The sequence below is a fragment of the Lithobates pipiens genome, unplaced genomic scaffold (genome assembly GCF_037356315.1).
Source record: "Lithobates pipiens isolate NorthernLeopardFrog02 unplaced genomic scaffold, aLitPip1_a1.2 Scaffold_8, whole genome shotgun sequence".
Taxonomy (NCBI): Eukaryota; Metazoa; Chordata; class Amphibia; order Anura; family Ranidae; genus Lithobates; species Lithobates pipiens.
In genome coordinates this window covers 300733857-300759787 of record NW_027507903.1, presented here as the reverse complement: position 1 = coordinate 300759787, position 25931 = coordinate 300733857, and the positions used below count along the sequence as shown (strand labels likewise).

At 39.8% G+C, this 25931-nt stretch overlaps 1 protein-coding gene across 2 annotated transcripts in view; it reads left to right on the top strand.

Moving 5' to 3' along the window:
- The window catches only part of CPLX2 (complexin 2), a 306204-nt gene extending 281028 nt beyond the window's left edge, over positions 1–25176 (top strand). For both annotated transcript variants that reach the window (XM_077472613.1, XM_077472612.1), the window contains exon 4: positions 21811–25176. In XM_077472613.1, coding sequence (XP_077328739.1) covers positions 21811–22008 — 198 coding nt within the window. In that variant the 3' untranslated portion in view covers positions 22009–25176. The remainder of the gene's footprint in view (positions 1–21810) is intronic.
- The last annotated feature ends 755 nt before the right edge of the window (positions 25177–25931 follow it).

The window sequence follows — 25931 nt, the reverse complement described above, 5'->3', positions numbered from 1 at the left end:
TCCTGTTGTCTCCCTCCGTTTGTAAGTAGGAGTTGTTTGTAAATCGGGGACCCCCTGTAAAGGGCTAATAAAGATAATCTCAGTAATCTCTGCTACCTGCTCTCAAGAAGTACCCTTATGTATAAATGGTTAAAATTGAGGTTAGGCTTACGTTAAAGTGACACTAACGTCTATTTTGTTTTAATCCTAATGCATTATGTGCAATAAGGTAAAAAGGCTCCACTACCCATCCTACCTCCCTCTCTCCCTCTGCCCCTAAAAACTTACTTGGCTCCACTTCTCCACTGCTATCTCCAGCTCCAGCACTGCTCCCTCTTGTTTACATTAGCATCACCCCGTTCTTCCTCACCGTGAGATGATCGCGGGTATCCCTCGATCATGGTCACGGAGATCCTGGCAGCACACACGCACCCGCAAGCCGCCTCTTAAAGGGCCACATACAGGTACGTTAATCTGCCTGTACGTGCCCTTCTGCTGTAGTATATCTGCGTGAGGCGGTCGGGAAGCGGTTAAAGTGAATGAATGTCCCCTCCAAGTCTATGCTTATAACATTATTTAATAGCATTCTAGGATTTTAAAATGAAAGTCAATTTCACTTTAAAGAACGGATCCCCACATTAGGAAGATGTAAACACATATGATCTCTTTAAATGTTTACAATAATGCAATACTAAATATTCATTTATTTATCAGCCCTGCAATTACTGGTTATCTTTAAGGTAAATGACTGTCCCCAGCCCTGCCAATTCCATGTTTATTATATTGTTTAATAGCATTCTAGGATTTTTAAATTGAAGTCAGGTTCACTTGAAAGAACAGATCCCCATATTAGGAAGTTGTAGACGCATATGAACTCTTTAAATAGGGCATTTATAATAATGTAATTCTGGATATTCATTTATTTATCAGCCCTGTAATTACTGGTTATCTTTAAGGTAAATGGCTGTCCCCGCCAAGTCCATGTTTATTATATAATTTAATAGCATTCTAGAATTTCAGTTCTTTTCATCTCATTTCAGTTATCATTTAATATTTAATGTGGAAAGAGGTATATTGTATAAAGGACACATATGTATTTTCATTTCAAGGATAATTAAAAGTCAAAACTGCATTACTGAAATTTTAGAATTTGTATTCTATCTAAGATCTGTTGATCCATCTCTCTGGTCTGTGGGGAAGGGGTGTCTTTATACATGAAGCAACAGACAGAACAGCTGGTGTCATTTGTCCCTGCGATCCATTCCTGCCTGACTGCTTACACAGCATTTCAAAGACAATTTAGAAAATGCTGTTATTATCGCAAGATCAGTAAGAGATGATAAAGAAAACAATTACTATGAGCAGATACAGTAGTTAATGTGAAACAGAAAACTTATTTCACATGTTCAAAGGCAAAACACAAAAAAAAACATAGTCTAGCTCTAGGATTTATAAAAATAATGTTGTATTGGTATCAGGCCTTTAGGCAGTCTAAATAATAAAATAATAACAATTCTTTAGACTTTTTTTTTTATGTTTAAATGCCAAGCAAATGCAGTTTTAGTTGCTTAGCTGACATCTTTTGTGACTAACATCCCTTTTAAGAATGTTCTAGTTTTTTTTTAAGACAAATGAATAATGTTTTTAGCATTAGCAACATTTAGAATTAAGTAAAGCAATAAAATAAGTAGTGAAATGCCAAGTAAATGCTGTTTTATTTTCTTAGCTGACATCTTTGTAACTAACATCCCTTTTTAAGAATGTTCTGTTTTTTTTTAAGACAAATGAATAATGCTTTTAGCATTACCAACATTTAGATATAAGTAAAGCAGTAAAATAAGTAGTTATCGGCCCAACAATATTAAGTAGTGTATTGTTTTAATGCCTATTGCCTTTTTTAAACCTGCAAATGGTATTTGTAATTTGTGTATATTAAAAGGTTTTTTTTTAAATATGTACACTTATATAGTCCTCATAGTCCGCCAAAAGGAGTCTGATTATAGATGACTACATACATTACATGGATTGCACAATCTTTTTTAGATTTGACAATGGCTATGATTGACTAAATTGATTGGATTATTTTTAGGTAGAGTCTTGGGTTATATGCATGGGTTACAGACCTCCACTCTAAAATTCAAATTTGCAACAGTCTAACCCTTCCCGCTCCACAATCAATAAAAACAAACAGTTATATGTATTATATTTATAATAATATAATATTTTTATTTAAAGTGATACTAAATCATATCCTTATTCACCAACAAGGTCCATTGAAAACCACTACTTAATGGCCCTGTAAAGTATTTTGTATGAAATCTTTTCTTACTCTGTTTTCATGGCATCTTATAATGTACTCCATGAGCTCCAGAATCTCTCCTTTCCCCCCTTAATTCCAATTGTTTGAAAGGAGCATTGTATGTTAATTGCATTAAAAAATAGAGCTGCGCTAACAATACTGAATAAGTGAAATAATCAAAACACTTAAAAAACATATAAAATCATGATGTTGAACATAGTCCAATAAACAGTATAAAATAACTTGATAGTTGAAAAAAGTAAAGATATCTCAAATAACACCACAACGGAATAAAGAATTGCACTTATATAGAAAGCTTTAAAACAAAGCATTGTATAAAAAATCCAGCCAGCTCACAAACACCCTTCCTCTCAGGACTGCTACACAATGACATCAGCACATCACTTTTCCCGACGCACGTTTTGTCACAATCTGAAGTCTTTTATTAGTGTAAAGGTTTTCCTCTTTCTGTGCTTTAATGAGGACATGATCCAGTGGTGTATGGGCTAACCTTCCAGACTCCAATATGGAGTTCCGCTGTCTATGACTCAGAACAAGACATGGTTCTCCTGATACTTTAAATTGTGATGTGTCAGTGCATCACTCACGCTCCTGGGCGACGTCAGATTGTGATGAAACGTACGTCGGAAGAAGTGACATGCTGACATCATCGAGTAGCAGTCCTGAGAGGACGGGTGTTCGTGAGCCGGCCGTATTTTTTATAGAATTCTTAGTTTTAAAGCTTTCTATGTAAGTGCAATTCTTTATTAAAATTATCAGTGCTTTACCTGATTTTCACCATGGAGAGCCTTTTTTATTTCTGGGTATACGTATCTGATGTATGCTTATGAACATTGGAGAGATCGAGGTTACTGGGTCCTGGCTTATATCCTGTTTGCAACATTCAAGCACTCTCCTGTGAGCTAACATTTACATACTTCCAGGATAAAGGCCATGGCTGTGTTAATAGCTGCACGCTTGTACTGCTTGCCTTCTGGTAAGCTTGCACTCTGTGGTGGAGGCACACATATCCGTTGTGGTGTATTTTGAGATTTCTTCATTTATTTCAACTATCAAGTTATTTTATACTGTTTATTGGACTATGTTCAACATCATGATTGTATATGTTTTTAAAGTGTTTTTATTATTTCACGTATTCAGTATTGTTAGCGCAGCTCCATTTTTTAATTTGATACTTTTGAGGTGTGTATTCTACCTAGAGTTTGCAGCTTGTTTGTCACTAGTGAGTAACTCATTTTTTTTTCTATTTTATGTTAATTGCAGTCATACACATTATTAATCCAATTTATAGTCAGTAGTCCATCTAGGAAGTGAGCATGAGATTGTGGCTACATTCCCACATACAGTGGGACCCTGAAGAATGAATGTAGCCACCCTCTAACAGGAATTCAGATCACAGTAGTAAAAAAAAAAAAAGGAGTAGGAGGAGGCAGAGAGCAATAGAATGTGCTTTCTGAGATAAAAAACATACTTTAATAGATTTTCTTTTTCTAAACCACAGTTTAGCATCACTTTCACCCACGTCCTGATTTTGCTTAGGCATAAATGATGTGACATCTGTAGCCTCCTGGGACACCAACATCACATATCCCAGTAAGCTGCAGGCTTACAGACAGCATGGGAGAAGGGCGGATCTGGGGCTGCATAACCATAGGGCTGGCTGCAGGAATCTAGATGAGACAGCATACTCCAAACATGAAAGATAGGAATATGACAGCCAAAGACAGTATGTGCAGTGGAAGAACAGGGGAGGTGGGATATTACAGGATGCTTTGGGCTTGTAAGTATGTCTTTTCTGTAGAAAAGAGCATCAAAAGTACTTGGTAATTGGGAATCATTTTTTAGGGGCATGGGTGAAGTTTTTTTTATTAAAGTCTAAATCACATTGTCTATTACTGCCACTTACAGTTCCAGTACTCCTGCCTTCTTTGTGATGCCCAGGCTAAACAACAGCCCCCAAATGTGGCCCTGCTTAAAATTAGCTGTACCTGCATGTGACGATGATAAAAGTACTCCGAGCTAACCGGGTAAGAGTAAAGATAAACTTGAGATAGACGGTACTGACAGTATATTGGCAATGGCAATTTGTTGACACTAGCTGGATGGGAAAGAGGGGTAAAAATATTTCAGATATGCTAGGGTATCTAAAAAAGTATCATAATTAGGAAACAATGTCAGCACCTCAAGCTCAGACAACGTCTGGTAATGTTAAGGATTCATATGATTTGGGGTTTATGGGGAAACTCCTCTACAGCAGTGCTGATATTGGGAGCTGAGAATGTGGATGACCAGTCTATACAAATGAGAATGCTTTATGTATCTTAACTGTCTGTCTGTGAGCAGTGAATCATAACATATGAAAGATGGTGGGTTGGCACAAAGAATGGGATGTAAAGTATGATGCAGTACAGAATAACTTAGCACAGGGTTTCTCAACCAGGGCTCCATGGAACCCTAGGGTTCCTCTGGAGGTTGCTAGGGGTTCCTTGAACAATGAGAAAGTTCTGCCTCTCAGATAGGTTCCTACTGACACCATTGATCTTTTTAGCTATGTATAAGGGGATTACACTTTCCAATGACCATAAGTGTATGGAGCATTCTTCCCACTGACTATCACACTAATGTATTATGAGGTATAGATATAGTAATTTTTTGCAGAGGGCCTGGTGCATAAGTGCACCGCTATACTCAAAGCATTAAAACACTGGAAACTTGTTGAGGTCATACGTTTCTCCACTGTAAGACAGACCAGCTGCCTCCTGCACTGTCCTGTCCCCTCCCCTAGCGGTGCACTGACACCCCAGACACATGTGAGTACCCTGGACTGGGGCTTTTTTGTACAATAAATTGATGCTATAAAACAATATCACATTATTGAGCCTTTTTTCCTACTGTTTACATATGAGGCGATACTGAGCAGCTTGGGATCCCGTAGTTAACTTAGAATCCAGAGGTGATTCACATGCGTGATTTGATCAAGCTTAATAGTGATCTTGAATGGTGTTATATATCAAAAAGATATATAAAACAAAAAAAAAAAAAATACAGTATTTTAATCATTTCATGTTATGAATTTGTTTTGGCACAGTTGAGTAAGCAAATCCCCACCTTTACTAAGATCACCTCCACACAGAGACCCAGTACAGAGCAAAAAATGGTAGGTTATTAATCGGGAAAGATCTGATGCTGGTTCTAGTCCCTTGCCCTGTATCTGCCTTTTTCCACAGTTCATTTTGGGAAAATTAACTCTATTATCAGGCTTGAGTCCTGCAGCCAGTAATGCTGAGTCATCTGAAAGGCAGAGACAGGTGTAGTAACTGGAGTATCCCTAGCCTGGCACTGACAATTCAGCTGCTTTTGTTGCTCACTGTGGTAGGTTTCTGGACCTGAATAGGCCTGTTATTCAGTTTTCAATTGCTAATCCCTTTGTCAACTGTCTTCCAAAAGGTACAGTGTACTCAGCTGATGAGGTGTACATTGCACCCAAAGAGGAAAACTAAGATATTAAATCTGACAAGACAAAATGTAGGTCTGCAAAGTGTTCTGTCAAGTAAGGAAATGTGTACTGGGATAAAATAGTAGACTTCTGAAGCTAAAATCTTGTTGAAGGTACTAGTTGTCTGGCTTCAATAGCTTCTAAGACATTGAACTAGAGTAATCATGCAGATCAGAAAATTCAGAACTCCTGTTGCATATATTACTTGTTCATATTTGTAACTTAAGTACTGAAGCCTATGGATTATCACAAAACTAGACAACATGTATTTGCAGAAGGATGTGTCAGCAATGCCAATCCTCTGTTTTTTTTTCTCACTTCAGGTTTATTATTAAGCCTGGAGGTTTTTCACATTTATTGATCTATTGAGTGTGGTAAAACCTATCAACACATCCTATAGCCTGTGACTTGAGTGAGTCTATGCCTATACCCTCCCCCCAATCTCCAGTGGGGACCTAATGAAATAAGTCTTACCTGTGATGGTTCATGATGATTAAGCTGGTCATACATATAGAATCTTGACATTATACATTTGACAAATCACACTTTCATTTCCATTTTTTTTTTATTGCAAAACAAGTGAAGAAGACATAAAATGGTGGTGTCTTTCATCTGATGGGACTGAAATTTACCAGTTTGCTGGAAAGGCACTGCTGTGGTTTTTGTCTGTTTAATTTATATCCTTTAATAAACAGTATTGAATCTAAAAATTTCTTATTTACTGAAGTGATCATGTTTGCCATTCCAAGTTGTTGGAAAGTGGTTAAAATTGACTGAAAATTGCCACTTGAATGCCATATTTAGACGCCAGTACACAATAATAACTGTAAAAGTGTTTGTAACCCTAAATTAATCCTGTTCCCTTATAGCAGGTTAAACAGCACAGTGCTGTCTAACATGCCCCTCTCTCAGTTGTAAAATACCTGGCTGATTCTGCCTGTTTCTGCCCTCCCCTTGTAAACTGACAATGGTTTATCAGAGCTGCTGAGCCATGACACGTGGTCAGTTTATCTGCCTCCGTCATCCGCAGCTCAACTCTGTCTTCTCCCGCCTCCCCTTCCTGCCTGTCAGCTCCGTGTGTCTGTCTGAGCTGTCCCTGCCTCCCTCCTGCCGCTATTCTTAGTACATTTAACTTTACCAAATTTCACTGCCTGCCCCTCTCTTTTATCCAGTGATAATGCACAATGCAAGTGTTTATTGAAAATGAAGCCTCTAAATACATTTTTTTAGATATCTTCAGGCCAGCCATATGACTCCCAGCTGCTCTGCTACTCCATTCCCCATGCTACAGCAGGAGGGGTTGCGCAGCCAGTGTGGCGGCCACATGGCTTCCCAGCTGACATCAGAGGGGGAGCTTGGCCCCTCCTGCTGTAGCCCAAGATCGGAGTAGCATAGTGGCCGGGAGTCACGTGACCGACCTTAAGATCTCTGAAAAAAGGTATTTAGAAGCATCTATTGAAATAAACACTTACACTGTGCATTACACCTAATGCAGACAGTGAATTGATTTAAAAAGGTTACAAACACTTTAAGGGTGTTTAGATTACACTAATTATTGCAAGCTAATTATAACAATGAGGTTACTGATATCTATTGGGATTATTACAGTTAAGTGATTTCGTTTTTACTAAAAGTTGCAGAAAAGATATGATGCCCAGTAGTTAGCACGGTGACAGTATTGCTTGAAAACTAGCATCTGACCGTCACCCGATCATTGCTGGCTGCCAATGGCTGATCAGTGTGTTCTGGCAGGGGGGCATTTCTCCATCAGAACACAAAGGCATACCAGGGGAGATCCCCGCACCAACATCACTTATGTTAGTACAACGATTGCTGAGTTGAATGAAAAAAACTTCTAGTGTGTACCAGGCTTAAGACTCCTAGACATCAGGGAGTGCTAAAAATATGTATATAGCTGGTTCTTTTCTAATTTGATACACAGTAGTTTCTTTTTGGTATGATAATACGTTATCTATTAGCTATTCAGTAAAATAAAATAAAAATAGATATAAAAGTTTATCAAATAAAGCTGTGCAAATTTCAACAATGGCGTACAAAGGCACTAACCCCTAGCAACTATCATAAAAGGTTTCTTAATTGACATTGGCTACATCCAGCATTTTTGTATTTTGTTATATACACACAAATAAACATATGTATACAATACCTCACAAATGTGAGTACACCCCTCACATTTTTGTGAATATTTTATATCTTTTCATGTGACAACACTGAAGAAATTACACTTTGCTACAATGTAAAGTAGTGAGTGTATAGCTTTTATAACAGTGTAAATTTGCTGTCCCCTCAAAATAACTCAACACACAGCGATTAATGTCTAAACTGCTGGCAACAAAGGTGAGTACATCCCTAAGTGAAAATGTCCAAATTGGGACCAATTAGCCTTTTTCCTCTCCGGTGTCATGTGACTCAGGTGTGAATGGGGAGCATGTGTGATAAATTTGGTTTCATCACCCTCATTCTCTCATACTGGTCACTGGAAGTTCAACATGGCACCTCATGGCAAAGAACTCTCTGAGGATCTGAAAAAAAGAAATGTTACTCTACATAAAGATGGCCTAGGCCATAACAAGATTGCCAAGACCCTGAAACTGAGCTGCTGCATGGTGGCCAAGACCATACAGCAGGTTAACAGGACAAGTTCCACTCAGAACAGGCCTCGTCATGGTTGACCAAAGAAGTTGAGTGCACATGTTCAGCGTCATATCCAGAGATTGTCTTTGGGTAATAGACGTATGAGTGCTGCCAGCATTGCTGCAGAGGTTGAAGGGGTGGGGGGTCAGCCTGTCAGTGCTCAGACCATACACCACACACTGCATCAAATTGATCTGCATGGCTGTCATCCCTGAAGGAAGTCTCTTCAAAAGATGATCCACAAGAAAGCCGCAAACAGTTTGCTCAAGATAGGCAGACTATGGACATGGATTACTGGAACCATTTCCTGTGGTCTTATGAGACCAAGATAAACTTATTTAGTTCAGATAGTGTCAAGCATGTGCGGCGGCAACCAGGTGAGGGGTGCAAAGACAGGTTTGTCTTGCCTACAGTCAAGCATGGTGGTGGGAGTGCCATGGTCTGGGGCTGCATGAGTGCTGCCGGCACTGGGGAGCTACATTTCATTGAGGGAACAATGAATGCCAACATGTACTGTAATATACTGAAGCAGAGCATGATCCCCTCCTTTCAGAGACTTGGCCACAGGGCAGTATTCCAACATGATAATGACCCCAAACACACCTCCAAGACGACCACTGCCTTGCTAAAGAAGCTGAGGTTAAAGGTGATGAGCATCTGCGGGCTATCCTCCCCCAACTTCCATTTGAGGATACCCCACAGATTCTAAACCCCATCTGTGGGGTATCCTCAAACAGAAAGTGGAAGAGCGCAAGGTTTCTAACGTCCACCAGCTCTGTGATGTCGTCATGTAGGAATGGAAGAGGACTCCAGTGGCAACCTGTGAAGCTCTGGTGAACTCCATCCCCAAGAGGGTTAAGACAGCGCTGGAGAATAATGGTGGGCCCAATATGGACATTTTCACTTAGAGGTGTACTCACTTTTGTTGCCAGTGGTTTAAACAGAATTGCTTTGGGCTGAGTTATTTTGAGGGAGCAGCAAATTGACACTGTTATACAAGCTGTACACTCACGACTTTACATTGTAGCAAAGTGTCATTTCTTCAGTGTTGTCACATGAAAAGATATAATAAAATATTATACAAAAATGTGAGGGGTGTACTCACTTTTGTAAGACACTGTAACACTGTATATATATATATATATATATATATATATATATATATATATATATATATATATATATATACAGTACCATATATGCAATGATCAGTAATTGTGTTATATTTGCTGGTGTCGATACTTCTCAGAAAGCAGTGTCAATATTGTGTTCTCTGTACAAGACTGGAATAAATGAAATAATTCTATAGATAAATAAATGCTAAGTCACTCCTAGATTTTCTGTACTAGTTATCTTTTTAAATGATTTCTGTCACAGGAGATGCTCACTGCTGACTTGAAATTAGATTAGAACTGTTATGTGCGATGAGGATGCAGACGGCATGCAATGCATCAGACTCTATCTTTAAAAGTCATCAGTGTGCAAAATAAAGGGGTCTGATCTCCAAGAGAAAGATCAGAATCAGGGCGCTGAAGCGAAACTTCAGACACATTGTGTCTGGGTGTCAGAAATAATAGAGTAGCATTGCTATACACTATGCTTATTAGTTGGTGTGTCCTATTTTCCGCCACATGCATACGTTCATCTACACTTTGTGCTGTACTGTTCATGCACATTAAGTCTAGGATGAAGGAAATGGCGTGACAGCTCTGCCCATCTCTCTCTCACTTCACCTTGTGTCCCTTTTGCTTTGTTTATTTGTGCTGATGCATCCACTCTTATCATAATGTTCAGTGTGGTGTAAGGAGTTAGCAGGCTGTGCGCTGCATTTATCCACTTAATAATTCATTAACTCCAGAGCCCTTCCACTCTATGACCATATGCCATATGGCAGCAGGCAGCACTTTTATTTCTACGGTAAGCAGAAAGTTTGAAGTTAAAGGCCACCTATGTTCTAAAAAATCCAGGGGTGGCCAATGTTGACTTCTTTATGAATATGTTATTTGCCTTCTGTCTCTGATCTCATTACGTTACGAGTATAAACCTCTCTGCTCAGCCAACATATAACCCATGCATTGCAGAAGTGCACCAACTCAGCTCACTTCACTTCCTTTTCTCTGTAGTCTGGTTGTCCTGGATCCCACCAGCTGGCCATGTTGGAGCTTCTCTGCAGGCTCTTTGCTGCCTCTTATAGACAGTAAAGAAATGCTAGTACTAAGCAGTTTCCCACAGCCACCGGTTGGTGGTAGAGGAAGCAGAAAGAGAGAAAACTACACGGCACAGGCATCAGAAAGAACACCCCTACTGTCCTCCTGCTGACCCTGTTAGCTAGTCTGTAAAATCATGTTGGAGTGGATTACAGATAATTCAGACTATACTAAGCCATACACCTTTTTTTGTTTAGCCTGTGGGCTGGGCAAAAAAAACCTAAGAGACTCCTCCATCTATGGTAAACAGTGCGGATTAATGAATCCCCCGTTGTGGTTTTTGTAATACCCAAACAGGCCCAGCATCTTATTGGATATGACCATTGATCAGCCAACCCTTTTTCCACATAGCTTCTTTGCTTTTTCAATCAAAGGAAGTCAGGCAAAGTTATGCCAACTGGGCCATCCACTAATCAAATTTCAGCCTTTGCTATAGGAATCAGTAATTTCCAGCTTTAGGCAAACTGAATGACAAACTTGATTTTAGCACAGCTGTGGTGTTTACTTCATTACTAGCTCATTGATTTCATTCACTGGTTGCCTGGAATTGTTCTTTAACGTGATACCATTCATTACTCAATACAATTGATTGAACATATAAGACCTCTCTCTCTGGGTTGGTATCATGCCTGCTAGCAAAAACAAATCAGATTTGTTTTGAAAGCTTTCTTTTTCAGTCTACAGAGTTGTCAAGGAAATTGCATCATTCTAACTGCAAACATTCTCCTTTAACCTATGGCTGACATATTCAGCATTCTGCTGTAATTATTCTTTTATTTAACTATTTCAGTCTTACCAATAAGCAGCATAAATATCTAAATAGCAGAAAATAGCAACATGGATGAAATTGGAATGGGTTTACCTTTATCGCAGACTGGCTGTATATGTACTGACATATATTTATAGGTGTTGAATCAGTTTTATTTTATTTAGTTTTATGTTGTTGTTGTTAAAGTGATGTTTTAGGTCTGTTTTTACTTTGTTCTGAAAATACATTTTTAATATATGAAAATTATCCAATATTATGGATTATTCAAAAGAGATCTCAACAGTAGCTAGCTGCCTGCCTTCAGCTTTGGCTGACTGAAAAAAATAAACATTTTTTTTTTTTGTATTTTTTTTTTTTAGCCCTAGCACCATCAAAAAAAATGTTTCATTTACAATCAACATACTGTAATCTCTGAAATAAGAATCGATTTTTCTGATGTAAGGAAAGTGTTAGCATAACCACAGTATGTGAGCAAGTGAACAAAGCTGAGATGTTTGGAGTTCCTGCTATGAGGAATAGAATGTCTTCTTTATGGTGTCCAGGGACTGACAAAAAAACAAAAGTAAGGCTGTTGAAGGATTATGTCAAATATACTTTAAGTAAACTCTTTGTAACCTTTCAAGCCTGCATGAATACATGTCTTACGTATCAAAATACTATAGTAAAACCTTCATCTGCCTTTTAAACATGGAACTGTCTCAGGGAACCCCTGCTAATAATTATTATATCTACTAAAACGGAACTGTCTCTGGGAACCCCTGCTAATAGTTATTATATCTACAGCCCATAGTACATTAGCATGCACTATAAGTTTATATACACGTATAAGTAACAGATGTAATATCATGTATATGTAATATATAACAATTTTTAATAATTGTTTTCTTTATTTTAATATAACATCCAGAAAAGAAACTCAGACAATGAAAATTGAGTTCTGAAAGTGCACCAAAACTCCCATATACAGGACTTTTGGTGTGCTTTTAGAAAAACACCGGACATAAAATGAAATTTTTAAATATATTACAATTAAAAATAGAAACAATTATATTAAATTAAAAAATATATTATTAAAAAATTGTAATAAAATACAATTATTTTACTTATTCTTGTATATCAACTTACTGTTCATGCTAATACACTGTGGGCTGTATATATAATTATTAGCAGGAGTTCTCTAAAGCCTTGTACAGGCATACCCCACTTTTAAGTACTCAATGGGATTTATTTACTAAAGCTGGAAAGTGCAAAATCAGGCCCACTGCTGCATAGAAACCAATCAGCTTCCAGGTTTTATTACCAAAGCTTAATTGAACAAGCCAAGGTTAGAAGCTCATTGGATTCTATGCAAAAGGAGCCTGATTTTCCACTTTCCAGCTTTAGTAAATAAACCCCATTGTGTACTTAAAAGTGGGGTATGCCTGTACGCACTATTCATATTTTTTCTACCCAGCAGGGCTGAATGAAAAAACCTGACTGCTCCAGAGGTGCCGCCGTACTCACCATGCGATGTTAGTACATCAATCTCCCCTGCTGTGCTATTGTGTTCTGACAGGTGAACCACCCCTCCGCCAGAACACTCCAGTCAGCGCTCTCAGGCATTGGGTGAAAGCACTGATTGGAAGCTGATCGGTCATGTCCCATCAATCGAAGCCATGACCGGCTGCAGTACACATGGGCCGAATATCCTCCAGTTTCTATAGAACCAGCTTGTGTTGCCCGATATTTGATTCGATGTTGCTTGATCCGTGCGTATGGGGCTTTTGATAGCTCCATGTTTAAAAGGCTGAGAGATTCTACTATAATATAGTGATATCTAAGAAATGTATTTATGCAGGCTTACTAAATTACAAAAAGTTTATTTTAAGTATATGGCAGAGGAGAGCATGAGAGCTAAATATGTGTTCCTTACCTTAGGTTTGCATCTCTAGGTTTGTTTTAAATGTATGTACTTATGGGAAAAATGAATGCGTAGTTTGTGTACATGCTAGGGTTTATGTAGAGGTTTATATTGCTTAAAGTCTGTTTATCAGAAAGTAAGTGACACAATTATGGCATGCTTGAGTTGCAAGCTTATTCTTCCTCAGTTCTGCATGCTTTCTTCCAGTCTGAAATCTTTCATTGCCTATCTGATTGCCTGCCTGGAGTACCTGCCAACACTGTCAGCAACATAAAGCCAAATCAGATAAGACCAGTGTCATAATAAAATAATTACCTCAGTAGAAAAAAAAAAACTTTTTTATAATTTATTTCTATGTACCAAAGTAGCCATTTCATTACGCCCAGCAATGATGGTTATAATTTGACAGGCTTCAGGTTAAATAAACTAAATGTAAGCCATAGATTTCATGCTGTCGTCTGTGACCTTGTGAGATCAACTGTATGTTGTTACTGAAGAGGTTTAAGAAAGTTCAATGTTATCAAACCATCACCTAATATTAGAAAACCTTGCGCTATCTCTATCATCTCTGACTGGGAGCCTCATTCCTACTGAAAATGTTTCATCTAATCATAAGGTGGGCAGAAGGACATGGATCTTTAATATCCTGTCAGGCAATGTGGGTGATAATGAAAAAAAATAAATAGACCTTTTCAGATTTTTCCATTTCAGAAAAATTAAACTTCCTTTTTCCCCCAAAATAGAGACAAAATGATTCTCTTTTCTGGTGTTGTGTAGGTAGAAATTCCATTTCCTGCTAGCTTTTTGATGTATGGTTCCAGGTTTTAGACCTGTGTGGGATGTTTTCTTTACTGTAAAATCTTTAGATGATGGAATGAAAAGGTATTTTTCTCTGGTGTTACTATCAATAGAAATTGATGGTAAGCTGTGGAGTGAAGATAGCATATTGAGACAAGGTTTTATTCTTAGTTTCATAGGAATAAAAAAAATGACCCTAAGTGTAAGGCCCAATGTTACATTTGCACGTACAGTGCCTTGAAAAAGTATTTCAATTTTTTTTATGTTATAACCAAAAATATAACCAAAAATGTATTTTACTGGAATTTATGTGTTAGAGCAACACAAAGTGGCACATAATTCAGAAGTGGAAGGAAAATGATAAATGGCTTTCAACATTCTTTACAAATACATATGTGAAAAGTGTGACGTGCATTTGTATTCAGCCCCCTTTACTCTGATATCCCTAATTAAAATCTAGTGGAACCAATTGCATTCAGAAGTCACCTAGATAGTAAATAGAGTCCACCTGTGTGGAATTTAATCTCAGTATAAACACAGCTGTTCTGTGAAGCTCTCAGAGGTTTGTTAAAGAACCTTAGTGAGCAAACAGCAACATGATGGCCAACGAAACAGGTCAGGGATAAAGTTGGGGAAAAGTTTAAAGCAGGGTTAGGTTATAAATAAATATCCCAAGCTTTGAACATCTCACGGAGCACTGTTCAATACATCATCCCAAAAGTATAAAAGAGTATAGTACAACTGAAAACCTACCAAGACATGACCGTTTACCTAAACTGACAGGCTGGGCAAGGGGAGCACTAATCAGAGAAGCAGCCAAGAGGCCCATGGTAATTCTGGAGGAGCTGCAGAGATCAATAGTCCAGGTGGGAGAATCTGTTCACAGGACAACTATTAGTTGTGCACTCCACAAATCTGGCAAGAAGAAAGCCATTGTTGAAAGAAAGTCATAAGAAGTCCTGTTGGCTTTATCCCGGGCAGGGAGGCCAGGGTTAACACCACAAAATCCATAAACATACCCCATTGGCTGACAATAACCTCATCCCCAGGATTTTTTCTATCTCTGGATGCAGAGAAGGCATTCGACAGAATGGCCTGGGACTATATGACAGCAACGCTATCGGCACTGGGACTTCCCACTCGTTTGCTCCAAAATGAACACATTGACCATACCCAAACGGAAAGGTGGAATAGGCCTCCCAGATATTCACAAGTATTACTGGGCGCGCCAAATCATAAGAATTGTGGATTGCCATATACATTCACAGAGCAAAGATTGGATCCATATTGAAAACGCCTTTGCTCAAATACCAATATCGCACCTTCCCTGGATAACCCAAAACTCTTTACCAAAAGAATGTTCTACCCACCCATTAATAGGTCCCACACTGATTAGCTTTAAATTAGCATGCAAAACACTCAATATAAGTCCACCCCCTGGGCCCATGACCCCACTAACCCAAAATCCTGACTTCCTACCGGGCCTTCTTGGACATAGTACGCCAGACTCCACCACTAGTCCACAGATCAGAGCCCATCAATTCTTTCATAATGAGGAGCTCCTCACTTACCCAGCATTACACTCTGCCCTCCTGAAAATTAACATACCCTTTTTCAAATATCTTCAAATCAGACACTTTCTTCAGCACACCCCACCTATCGCCCATTGGCATAGAGACCTATCCCCCTTTGAACACATCTGTACCAGTACGGAACCCCAAAGACACCTAATATCAGCACTGTATGCACTACTGTTTTCTGAAAATAACCCAAACGCCAAAACAAACCAACAATGGGAGACAGAGCTAGCCACTGACCCCTCAAAAGAAGAGTGGAACAACATACATGAACACACACACACAAAGGGACCATCAACATTTTGGCACAAGAAAACAAATATAAAATATACTCCAGATGGTATAGGACACCTGATAAAATACACAGATTTTTACCCAGTGTCTCCCCACTCTGCTGGAGATGTAACTCCGCTCAAGGATCATTACTTCATATCTGGTGGAAATGTCCGCTGATCCAAGCATTCTGGAAGGAAATTCATGACTTGATCCCCCCAAATCACAACATATACTCCAGAGTTCACCCCAGCAGAATACTTGCTTCACCACACCTCCCTTCCCTTGAATGGAAAAATGTATCCACCAAGCAAAAGAAACTCCCACTAAATTTCAAAATTTCAAAACACTTGGGCCTGCTGGATACATTATAGAAACTTCACAGACACATTCCCCACTCAAATACCTGCATTTTCACCAGAGGGAGACTAGTTAGAACCCACTCGAGACATATAAATAATCCGTCACTCCTATCCCTTTCCCCCTCCCCCTTTTACCCACCAACAGTGGGTAGCCAGATATATAACAATGGACTACCTGGTTTGCAAACCCCATCACCTATCCTATATGGGATAATACAATGACAAAACTTGCACAAATCCTAACAGCAACTACCTAGATATCAGTATTAATTTAACACATAGAGGCTAACACCTGACAACAGATGAACCACATCTGAGCTAACAACTATATGCATCCCAACGACCCCCACCCGCTCACAGATAGTTCCCAACGGTGGTGAAGGGGTGATGGGATGGTCCGTTTTGGTTTGTCTCTCCAACACATGCAATGTCCCACCGGTTTACAAAACCACAGATACACCATAGAAGCTTTGATTAAAAGGGGCACTTGCCCACGAAGAATTTGTTCCTTACACAGTCGCATGTATCCCTCTTGAAACATATACCTCCACTATCATCAACTGAGTAAAATAAGTTGAAGTTCAATGTATACACTGTACATGTACTCTGTATTTTTGACATGTTGAAAAACCTTGAATCCTTGATTCTGTAACCTTGTTATTCATACCTTGTTATATTGAAAAACTCAATGAAATATATATAAAAAATAAAAATAAGAAGTCCTGTTTGCAGTTTGCATGAAGCCATGTGGGGGACACAGCAAACATGTGGAAGAAGGTGCTCTGGTCAGATGAGACCACAATTTAACTTTTTGGCATAAAAGCAAAATGCTATGTGTGGTGGAAATCTAACAATGCACATCACCCTAAACACACCATGCCCACTGTGAAAAATGATGGTGGGGGCATTATTTTGTGGGGTTGCTTTTCTTCAGCAGGGACAGGGAAGCTGGTCAGAGTTAATGGCAAGATGAATAGAATTAAAAACCGGGAAATCTTAGAAGAAAACCTGTTATTCCGCGTACAGACGATCAAGCAATCGGGTGGAAAAGTCCAGCAAACTCAAGTCCGCCGGACAATCCCCCCATGTGTAGGCTCCGGCGGACTTTTTTTACCCGAAAGTACGGCGGACTTAGAAAGTATTTTTGAACTCCAATCTTCCCGCCGGACTCACATTTCGGCGGACAATCCGGCCGTTGGTATGCCAGTCCGCCGTACTTTTGAAATGAGCGGACTTTTCCCGCGCGGTGAAAAGTCCGCTCATTTTGAGCACGTCTCCAGGTAGACGGGGCCAGCGAAGGAGGCGTCACTGGCCCCGTCACCTGGTATGGACTTAAAGGGGAACCCCAACATCGAAAAAATCGGCGTGGGGGTCCCCCCCAGGTCCACATCAGACCCTTGTCCAAGCACGCTACCCGGCCGGCCAGGAAAGGGGGGGACGAGCGGACGGCCCCTCTCCTGAGCCGTACCAGGCCGCGTGCCCTCAACATGGGGGGTGCCTTGGGGAAGGGGGGGCCACGCGGCCCCCCCACCCCAAAGCACCTTGTTCCCATGTTGATGAGGACAAGGGCCTCTTCCCGACAACCCTGGCTGTTGATTGTCGGGGTCTGCAGGCGGGGGGCTTATCGGAATCCGGGAGCCCCCTTTAATAAGGGGGCCCCTGGATACCGGCCCCCCACCCTATGTGAATGAGTATGGGGTACCCCTACCCATTCACCTGTAAAAAAAAGTATAAAAAAACACAACACACAAGGGTTAAAATAGTTTATTGCACAGCTCCGGGGGTCTTCTGTCTTCGGGGGTCTTCTCGCCGGACTCCTCCGCTATCTTCTTCTAGTTCTCTTGCTAGCGGAGGAGCCCGGCTTTCATCCTCGCCGCCGCCCTCTTCTTCCGACTTCGGGGGTCTTGTCCCCTCTTCGGTTCTTCTTGCCGGGCCACCGCGCCTTCTTCTAGCTCTTTTACAGGCCGGTCTTCTGTCGCCGCTTTTGCCGTCTTCTGTTCTTCTCTTCTTCTCTTCAGATGTTGCCTCGTCGTATCCTCTGCTCACAATGGTACGGACGCGATGCGCGGCGACTTATATAGGGACATCACCAGATGATGTCCCCGCCCATTATGGTGTCACAGTCCCAGAGGACGCTGGGGCTGTGACATCATAATGGGCGACGACATCATCCGGCGATGTCCCTATATAAGTCGCCGCGCGCCTTGTCCCCGTCATTGTGAGCAGAGAGAGTGACGAGGCAACATCTGAAGAGAAGAACAGAAGAACAGGAGGCGACAGCGGCGACAGAAGACTGGGCCACCGCCTGTAAAAGAGCTAGAAGAAAGCGCGGTGGCCCGGCAAGAAGAACCAAAGAGGGGGGCAAGACCCCCGAAGTCGGAAGAAGAGGGCGGCGGCGAAGAAGAAAGCCGGGCTCCTCCGCTAGCAAAAGAGCTAGAAGAAGATAGTGGAGGTGTCCGGCGAGAAGACCCCCGAAGACGGAAGACCCCCGGAGCTGTGCAATAAACTATTTTAACTCTTGTGTGTTGTGTTTTTTTTAACTTTTTTTTACAGGTGAATGGGCAGGGGTACATTGTACCCCATACTCATTCACATAGGGTGGGGGGCCGGTATCCGGGGGCCCCATTATTAAAGGGAGCTCCCGGATTCCGATAAGCCCCCCGCCTGCAAACCCCGACAACCAACGGCCAGGGTTGTTGGGAAGAGGCCCTTGTCCTCATCAACATGGGGACAAGGTGCTTTGGGGTGGGGGGGCCGCGCGCCCCCCCCTTTCCTGGCCGGCCAGGTAGCGTGCTTGGACAAGGGTCTGATGTGGACCTGGGGGGGACCCCCACGCCGTTTTTTTCGGCATTGGGGTTCCCCTTTAAGTCCATACCAGGTGGCGGGGCCAGCGACGTCTCCTTCGCTGGCCCCACCTACCTGGAGACGCGCTCAAAACGAGCGGACTTTCCTCCGTGTGTGTGGGCGAGTGCGTTCATTTCAAAAGTACGGCGGATAGTCCAGCGGACTTAGTACGCCATATTAGTCCGCTGAAAAAGTGCCGTGTGTGCGCAAGTAGCCCGTTTGGAAAGTCCAGCGGACAGTCTGGCGGGAAGTCCGCCGGATAGTCCGCTACGTGTGTACGCGGCATTAGAGTCTGCAAAAGACTTGAGACTGGGGTGGAGGTTCTACTTCCAGCAGGACATTAACCCTAAACATACAGCCAGAGCTACAATGGAATGGTATCTATCAAAGCTTATTATGTGTTAGAATGGCCCAGTCCAAGTTCAGACCTAAATCCATTTGAGAATCTGTGGCAAGACTTGAAAATTGCTGTTTACAGACTCTCTCCATCCAATCTGACAGAGCTTGAGCTATTTTGCAAAGAAGAATGGACAACAATGTAACTCTCCGGATGTGCAAAGCTGGTAGAGACATCCCCCAAAAAGACTTGCAGCTGTAATTGCAGCAAAAGGTGGTTCTATAATGTATTAAAGCGGTTCTTCACCCTAAAGGGGAAGTTCCGCTAATCTGATCCCTCCCCCCCCTCCGGTGCCACAATCGGCACCTTTCAGGGGGGAGGGGGGTGCAGTTACCTGGATAATCCAGGTATCTGCACCAACTTCCGGGCAGACTGCCGCAGACCCCCGCAGACGCCCCCCCCGTTGTGTTGTGGGAAACACACAGTTCCCAGGACACAGCGGGGGACCAGAAGAGATGCGCAGCGCCACTCGTACATGCGCAGTAGGGAACCGGGCAGTGAAGCCGCAATGCTTCATTTCCCGATTCCCTGACAGAGGATGGCGGCGGGGGCAGCAGCGAGACGATCGATCGCTTGTCATCTGCCGCCGACATCGCTGGACCCTGGGACAGGTAAGTGTGATTTTATTAAAAGTCAGAAGCTGCAATATTAGTAGCTGCTGGCTTTTAATATTTTTTTTTTAGGTGCAGAACCACTTTAACTTAGGGTGGCTGAATACAAATGCACGCCATACTTTTCACATATTTGAAAAAAAAATGAAAACCATTTATCATTTTCCTTTCACTTCATAGTTATGTGCCACTTTGTATTGGTCTATGATATAAAATCCCAATAAAATACATTTGCGTTTTTGGTTGTAACATGACAAAATGTGGAAAATGTCCAGGGGTATGAATACTTTTTCAAGGCACTGTATTTGTTGAGGGCACATACTGACTCAGTGGTTACCATTGTCACCTTGCAACAGTTTCCACCTAAGCATGTGTTGATGTATGCGTGGATTATCTTCCTCAACCCGCAGGCTGTAAGCTATCAGTGGCTTCTTCCCAAATGGATAGTAGTGTGTTCCTGTGGTTCTCCCCCATAAAAAAAAAATCATAAAAAAAAAAAAAATCTATGTATGTACAGAATGTATTGCATTTAATCCTTGATCTGTGATTTGTAGAATAATTTGTTAATTCTTCAAAAAAATTACATGGGTATATTATTTTTTAGTTATGATAAACAAAATAAAATATGACAACTATCAATCAGGCAGTAAGTCTTCCTCCCAGGTAAAACATGGCTTTTTTATACTTTTTTTTATTACTGATTCATTAAGTCCTTGCAGAACTGTCATTAAGAGCCCCCCATGGATAACTTTGCCAAGGCACTTGTACATGCCCACAAATACTGATGCTGGATTGTAATGTATTTCATTGCCTGACTTAAAGGCATAGTCCACCCTAACCAAAGAACTGCCATTGCAGGTAAGGGATGCCTGTAGATTAAAACAAACTGTGCAGCTTTGACCATAGCTATGTGTGTAGGCCATGTATGCACCTCCTGAAGCCTGATTGAGAAATTCTCACATCATCCAATACTGGCTTGCTGCTAGAGCATTGCTAAAAAAAACTCCATAATAAGATATATTTTGTGAGCGGTCTGGAGAGGGAGAGGGCTACACTGCTTGCTGATTGGCTGTGGATGGAAGGGAGGAGGTCCTCCATTGTACTCCACTACCAGAGATAATTTCCTCAGCCAGCATCGCCTCCTGTTCACAGCTCGTAGCTGACAGCAGCCCCAGGGCAGCCAGCCTACTGGGAAATTTCCTGCTATCCCGGTAGGCCAGTCCGTGCCATCAATGCCCATCACTGCTGCCCATCAATGCTCACTCATCTGTGAGGTGAGCAGGCAATTTGGCTGGTGAAGGACATACACATAGTATTGATCTCAGGACAGATAAGCACAGTGGTGGATTGTTTTATACACTGATAAATGAACATTTTTTTTCAATAATAGATATTCTAGACATATGGACTGGTTTCACTGGGATATCAATTATTCTTTTTTAAACATATAAGTTGATTATTACGTTTTTTTATTAGGGTTTTTTTTTTTATATAATATATGTAAATGTCATACAGCGCTTCACTATAAGGAAATAATTACTTCATATGTAGCCTTTGTTAGTACATAATCAGTTTCATAGAATTCTGCAACATTCTTGACACATTCTCTTTTTGCTTTGCAGTATGGATTAAAAAAGAAGGAAGAGAAAGAAGCTGAAGAGAAAGCAGCCATGGAGCAACCTTGTGAGGGCAGTTTGACCCGTCCAAAGAAAGCCATCCCTGCAGGATGTGGGGATGATGATGAGGAGGAAGAAGAGAGCATTTTGGACACCGTACTCAAGTACCTCCCAGGTCCTCTTCAGGACATGTTCAAAAAGTAACCATAGCAAGCCAAACGGACCTCTTCCTTAGCCAAACTTATTTTCAGCTACAAAAAAGGGACCAGCAATGAAATCCTTAATGACAAGAGAAACAAATAAGCACACAAGATAAAGCAAGCATTTCTCTAGCCACATGATCTGTAACAACAAACATAAAAAAATACATGCAAATTTGCAACCACAAACTCACACAGACTTACATATCTGTGAACGCAAGGACACAAAACACTTCTTCTCTTTTACGATTTTGGACATTGGTCTTTATATGCCATACATCATATCAAATGGACAAAGCTCACTGCTGCTCAGAAATGCTGGCCTAAACAGTGACAGATTTGACAACGTCGGCTAGTTCTGAAGCAGTAATCAAAATGTGCTCACTCTTGAGCAGATCTTCTAACAGAATAACACATAACGCATAAGACCCTATATGGGTCTGTTAGATGAAAAACCTGGAAGGTTCCAACTCGCCATTGTTCATCTGTAATTTTAACCCTCATAATAATCCTTGGAATGTTATCATTTGTAAATATTTAGTTCCTTTCCCATAAGGGTGCTAGGATGCAGAGTGGCAAAGCTCATATGCAGATTTAACATCCATTTTGTGAATTTTGTCACACACTTTGTGACATCTGGGAGCTTGGAATATGTAATGGGATGCATGTGAAGAAACCCTGGTTTGTTTCCATGTGTTCTGTACATTTTACTTTGTGTTTTTTTCTGCTTTTTACCACCCCTTATTGTTTCATTGCTTATGGGACCTGCAGTAGATAACATCCGGGCTTCATATGTTCTGAAATATAAGCCGTTTTCCTTCCTGGGAACAGAGAGACAAGCATCTTCTAGTTTTAGATGGGTCCCAATACAAGCTGCAGGTCTCTTAACAATTTTCTTCAAGGGGAAGTATGACAAAGGAGTCCAGGGTGGTAGAATAGACCTTCTCCATCTATGGGCTCTGACTTGGACCAAGACTTCTTGTAAGGATTTCTACGACTCTAGTAATGCTGACTGCATGCTTAGGAAATTACAAGTGTTTGATGCCTTTTTTTTAAATTGAAAGCACTGTCTGTCTTAGTCCTGTGCCTATCACCATAGTTACTGTTTACAATCATAAGACAATGACCAGATTAGAGCTGGTGTGTGTATATATATATATATATATATAGGCATGTATGCATCTGTTTTCAGCCAATCTTTCTTTAATTTATGATAGTTTTTTATCAAACCAAAGTGATTTATCTCTTTATATGTTTATCAATGTCTGTGTTGAAGTCTACCGTCTTCAGTAGTTAAACATGTTGTCTCCCTGGGACAAAGTAATTTTACAAGGACCAAACTGCAGACCCTGATAAAGAAATAGCTGATATTTGGATTTTGTACATTTGTGTGGCCCAATGAGAAAATATACTGCCTTTACATTTTTATGTTTTTATTTTAAGCAACAGCCCTATCCAGCAGAATAGTTTGCCTCTCCAGCCAGTGCATTATGCAATACATTGGCAGTTGTAAAGAGCTAGCTTCAATTGAGGGACCAGTGTACAGCTTACTTTTTTTAGAGCTTTCAGGGGCAGTATATATATATATAGTAAGATTGCAGTAGCTCATCAGGTGACTGCTGTTTGGCAAAAACTAAAATAATCAAATAATAACTAGGGTATTTATTTATTCTTAATTATGTAAAGTACTTTTGTATTTTTTAGAAACAATGGCTAGAATAGCAAGTTATGCCAAGAAACTGCCATGTGAATACTATAACATTCCAGAGATTGGACCTCAATTGACCTGAAGTCAAAGATCCATACATTCATTCTCCTACGACCAAGTTCTAGATAAGGTATTGCTCTGTAAAGTGTCAGTTTGATAGTGTTTCGGGACCAAAAAAAAATAATACATATTACCAATTAAATGTAATACATATATATAGTCCTATATATATATATATATATATATATATATATATATATATATTGATAGATAGATATATTTGATAGATACAGTTATATAGCTCTCTATACAGTATATATATATATATATATATATATATATATATATATATATATATATATATATATATATATATATTTGAGGGTATAGCCAAAACTTTAGATTGTAAGAGAAAACCAAGAGGGTTGGGGTTTCTGTTTTAATGCAAACACTACAGGCTGACTTAATTGTTTTGAAAATCTAATATTACTGCCTCACCATTATATGTGTATTGCAGTTAGTAAATATCATCAAAACAGTACATTATTACAGATTATATTCTTTACACATTGCTATGTACATAATTGAATGTGTATAATTACTATAGTAGCTTAATATTGCATTGGTAAAATACTGAATTTTCACTGACAACGTAAATAAAAAAAAAGGCAAGGGCTGTTAAACTACATACTTAAATGGACACTATTTTAAACTACTACTATATTTTAAAAGTATGATAATATATATATACATATATATATATATATATATATATATATATATATATATATATATATATATATATATATATATATATATAGTGTTTTTTTAGACGTGATAACAATATTAATTATAAGCTGGGATACTGTGAGTGGTCCTTGCGTACATTTATGTACAGTTCTGTGTGTTTATATATATGTGTGTGTCCAGTCTGTATGTACATGAAGATGTTCTATGTTGCCGCTTATGTTTCCTGTGTGTTTTGACTATCATATCCTATGACTTTCAGTAAAGAGTATATGTTTCATACATGCATGCTTCTGTTTCACAGTGATACCAAGCTGCCCATGTCACGTGGCTGGGAGCCAGCCAGCAGTGACCAATCGCTGAGGCCCCAGGGCTTCTGTAGGAGATAAAGCCATAGCCATTACTTGCTGTCCTGTAAAGTTTGTGTTGTATTCCGTTTTTTGTTATGCACACAAGTATATATGATTCAACAACAACTCTACGCTGGAGGTTCTGTTGGGGACAAATCTGAAAGCAATCAACACTGCCCAAGATCTTTGAGTTGTGAATTCGATATTACAATTTTATGTCACAAGAGATATGACATCTTTTTTACTATGCATAAACATAGTAATGAAAAAAATGAGCAAATTCATTTGTTTCTGTTTCTGTTGTTTGTATCATGTATGCACTGTTTATTCCAGTATGATAAAAAAAAACATCAATCTTGCACTTTAACTTCAAAGAGAATATGGCATGTTTGAGAAACTCAGTTCAAAAATTCAATTATTGTTCAAAGTGAGGTTTAATGTTAGTGGCATAACAAATCTAGATATAGTATGCATCCAGAAGTTATGGGATGGTTGCCTTAGAAGTCAACTTAAAGTGAGTCTGAATCCAGGTAAGGAAACAAATATTAGACCACTCCAATTCAAATTTCAAAAAATGGATGCATTCAAATGGGATTAACTATCCACTGACTTCTGTGGAACTTTAGTAGCAATTTCTACCAGCCAATGTTCCCATTCCTATTCCCTGCTGCAGTTACTGTAAAGCCAAGCAAGAGCTTTGTTACTCAACTTGCTACTTGAGACAACTTTGAAAAGTCCCAGGCAGGTATGTAGACCTAAAAACTAAATTGCAAATATCTTACTGCTACAGCTGGTCTTACACTAGTAGATTTTTCAAATGGACGTTCAGAAACAGAAACATTCAATAACTTGACAAATGTCATTCAAAAGTACTTTAAAATGTATTTTATTTTTAAATTTTTATTTTGAAATGAATGCAATTTCATGAATAAAAAAAATCACATTTACTGTTAGATATGTGCTTGTTCAAGAAAAATTTCCCATTCTGCCCCTACGACTTTTCTCATCACTGCGGTTGAAATTAAATTAAATGAATTTCAGTTAGACTCACTAATGATTCAAAACCAGAAGAACATTCCTGAAATTAAGGATTTTAAACACAATTCTTCTATATCCAACATT